At 33.9% G+C, this 2,072-nt stretch overlaps 1 protein-coding gene across 1 annotated transcript; it reads left to right on the top strand.

The window, feature by feature from the left end:
- Positions 1 to 620: 620 nt before the first annotated feature.
- On the top strand, positions 621 to 1,652 carry LOC121316394 (trace amine-associated receptor 13c-like). Its single transcript, XM_041251472.1, has one exon. It carries the CDS (start codon positions 621 to 623, stop codon positions 1,650 to 1,652), a length of 1,032 nt encoding a protein of 343 aa, XP_041107406.1.
- The last annotated feature ends 420 nt before the right edge of the window (positions 1,653 to 2,072 follow it).

Raw genomic sequence — 2,072 nt, 5'->3', positions numbered from 1 at the left:
GCTAAAAGAATGCTGGAATGCTGGAATTACTGTTCACATTTTTTATTTCAATGTCATTTTTTTGTAGGGAAGCTATTCCTACCCAAAGTGCTTTTGGAGGTGCTTTACTCAGCAAATCAATCCTGCATATATTGGCATATGTAGGAGCAAAGGATATATTTCTGCATTACAAATTAAACTAAAAACAGGATAACAGTTGTTCACTTGATTATTTATTGTCACAAATAACTGCAAAATTGATATTTTTAAATTATTAATGAAAAAGTAATGCATACCTTGAAATAATATATCATTAATAATAACAGACTGTACTATATAAGAAACATATATGCTGGATCCCTTTAAATGAAAATATGATTTTAAAGGTAAACAATGAAATATTATGAACACAGTTTACTAAACAACAAAAAAAGATACTTGTAATAGTATAATAATAATTGCTTCGTTATAGTAACTACCATTAATGAGCTTCTGTTTTCAGAATGTATTGCAAAACAAAAATAAATATCATTTTCTCAGCTACTCTAATGGATGATTTTGAACTTTGTATTTTGTTTGTCTCTTTTAGATTCAGTGCTGACAGAACTTGCAAGAACAGTTTGAAATTTTTCTTCAAAACAATGAATTCAACTACAATGGGAATGGACTCTGTAGAGTACTGCTTTCAAAATGTGCATAAATCTTGTGTAAAGATGTCTAGATCTGTTGGTGTGCGAACAGCCATGTATTTTGTGCTTCTTTTGACTGTTCTGATCACGATAGGTGGAAATCTAGTTGTGATCATTTCTATCTCACACTTCAAACAGCTTCACACACCAAATAATTTACTTGTCCTTTCACTGGCCACAGCTGACCTTCTGCTAGGGGTATGTGTGCTTCCCTTTAGCATGATAAGAACAGTTGAAAACTGTTGGTATATGGGGCCTGTCTTTTGCACACTGCACACCTGTATAGACGTCTTGCTTTGTACAGCTTCAATTTTCAACTTATGCTTCATTGCCATTGATCGTTATTATGCAGTGTGTGATCCACTTCGCTATGCAAGTAAAATTAACTTCAGAGTGGCTTGGGTATTTATTGCTCTTGCTTGGGTGTTGCCTGCTATGTACAGTTTTGGATTAATTTACACCAAATCCAATGACAAAGGTCTAGAAGATTTAGTTGCCATATTGTCATGTGAGGGTGGCTGTTTACTCCTGTTTAATAAATTATGGGCCATGTTGGATGCACTGGTTTTTTTTGTGCCATGTTTTGCAATGATAGGTATATATGCACGCATTTTCACTGTTGCTAGAAAGCAGGCAAGGATGATACAGAGTATGGAAAACAGAACACATTCTAAAGAAGACAATAAAAGCAGAGCAAATCGTAATAGAGAACAAAAAGCTGCTAAAACGTTAGGGATAGTAATGGGAGTCTTTCTTATTTGCTGGGTACCTTACTTCACAGACACAATGATTGATGTCTATGTCAATTTCACCACACCTTTGGCTGTATTTGATGGTTTAATTTGGTTAGGTTACATTAATTCTACCTTTAATCCACTGATATATGCTTTCTTTTACCCATGGTTTCGAAAGGCACTGAAGCTTATTGTTACATTCCAGATATTCTGTACTAACTCGTCAAACATGCAACTGTATGCTGAATAATATATGCATGTACATATGGCTCATTTCAGATACGTACATACTTTTCAATAGGAAAACAGACCTGACATGTCAACTAATTAATGTGTGCCTATTTAAAAGTGCCTTTTAAATCGTTCACTCCCAGAGGGCTAAATCAGGTCTGAAAAGAAAAACACCTTGTTACCTACAGTAGTTCTTACTTTGTGCCCTTATAAAAAGATTGGTACCTTGGTAACATGTATTCAAGGGATTGTTTTACAGGACAGGAACATTCACTCTCACAAAAAAATTGATTGCATACATGTCATTATTTTGATCAGATCTTTATGTAAGAAGACTGAATGGTATTGTTTTATCAATTATTTACACTAGCTGTATTCTCTGGCATTAACTTAATTGGTGTCTGCTGAACATATTCAAATTATGTATGTCTAGTAATAT

This window comes from Polyodon spathula, chromosome 5, assembly GCF_017654505.1.
Source record: "Polyodon spathula isolate WHYD16114869_AA chromosome 5, ASM1765450v1, whole genome shotgun sequence".
NCBI lineage: Eukaryota > Metazoa > Chordata > Actinopteri > Acipenseriformes > Polyodontidae > Polyodon > Polyodon spathula.
The sequence above is the reverse complement of the archived record's forward strand: the minus strand, read 5'-3'. Positions and strand labels throughout refer to the sequence as shown.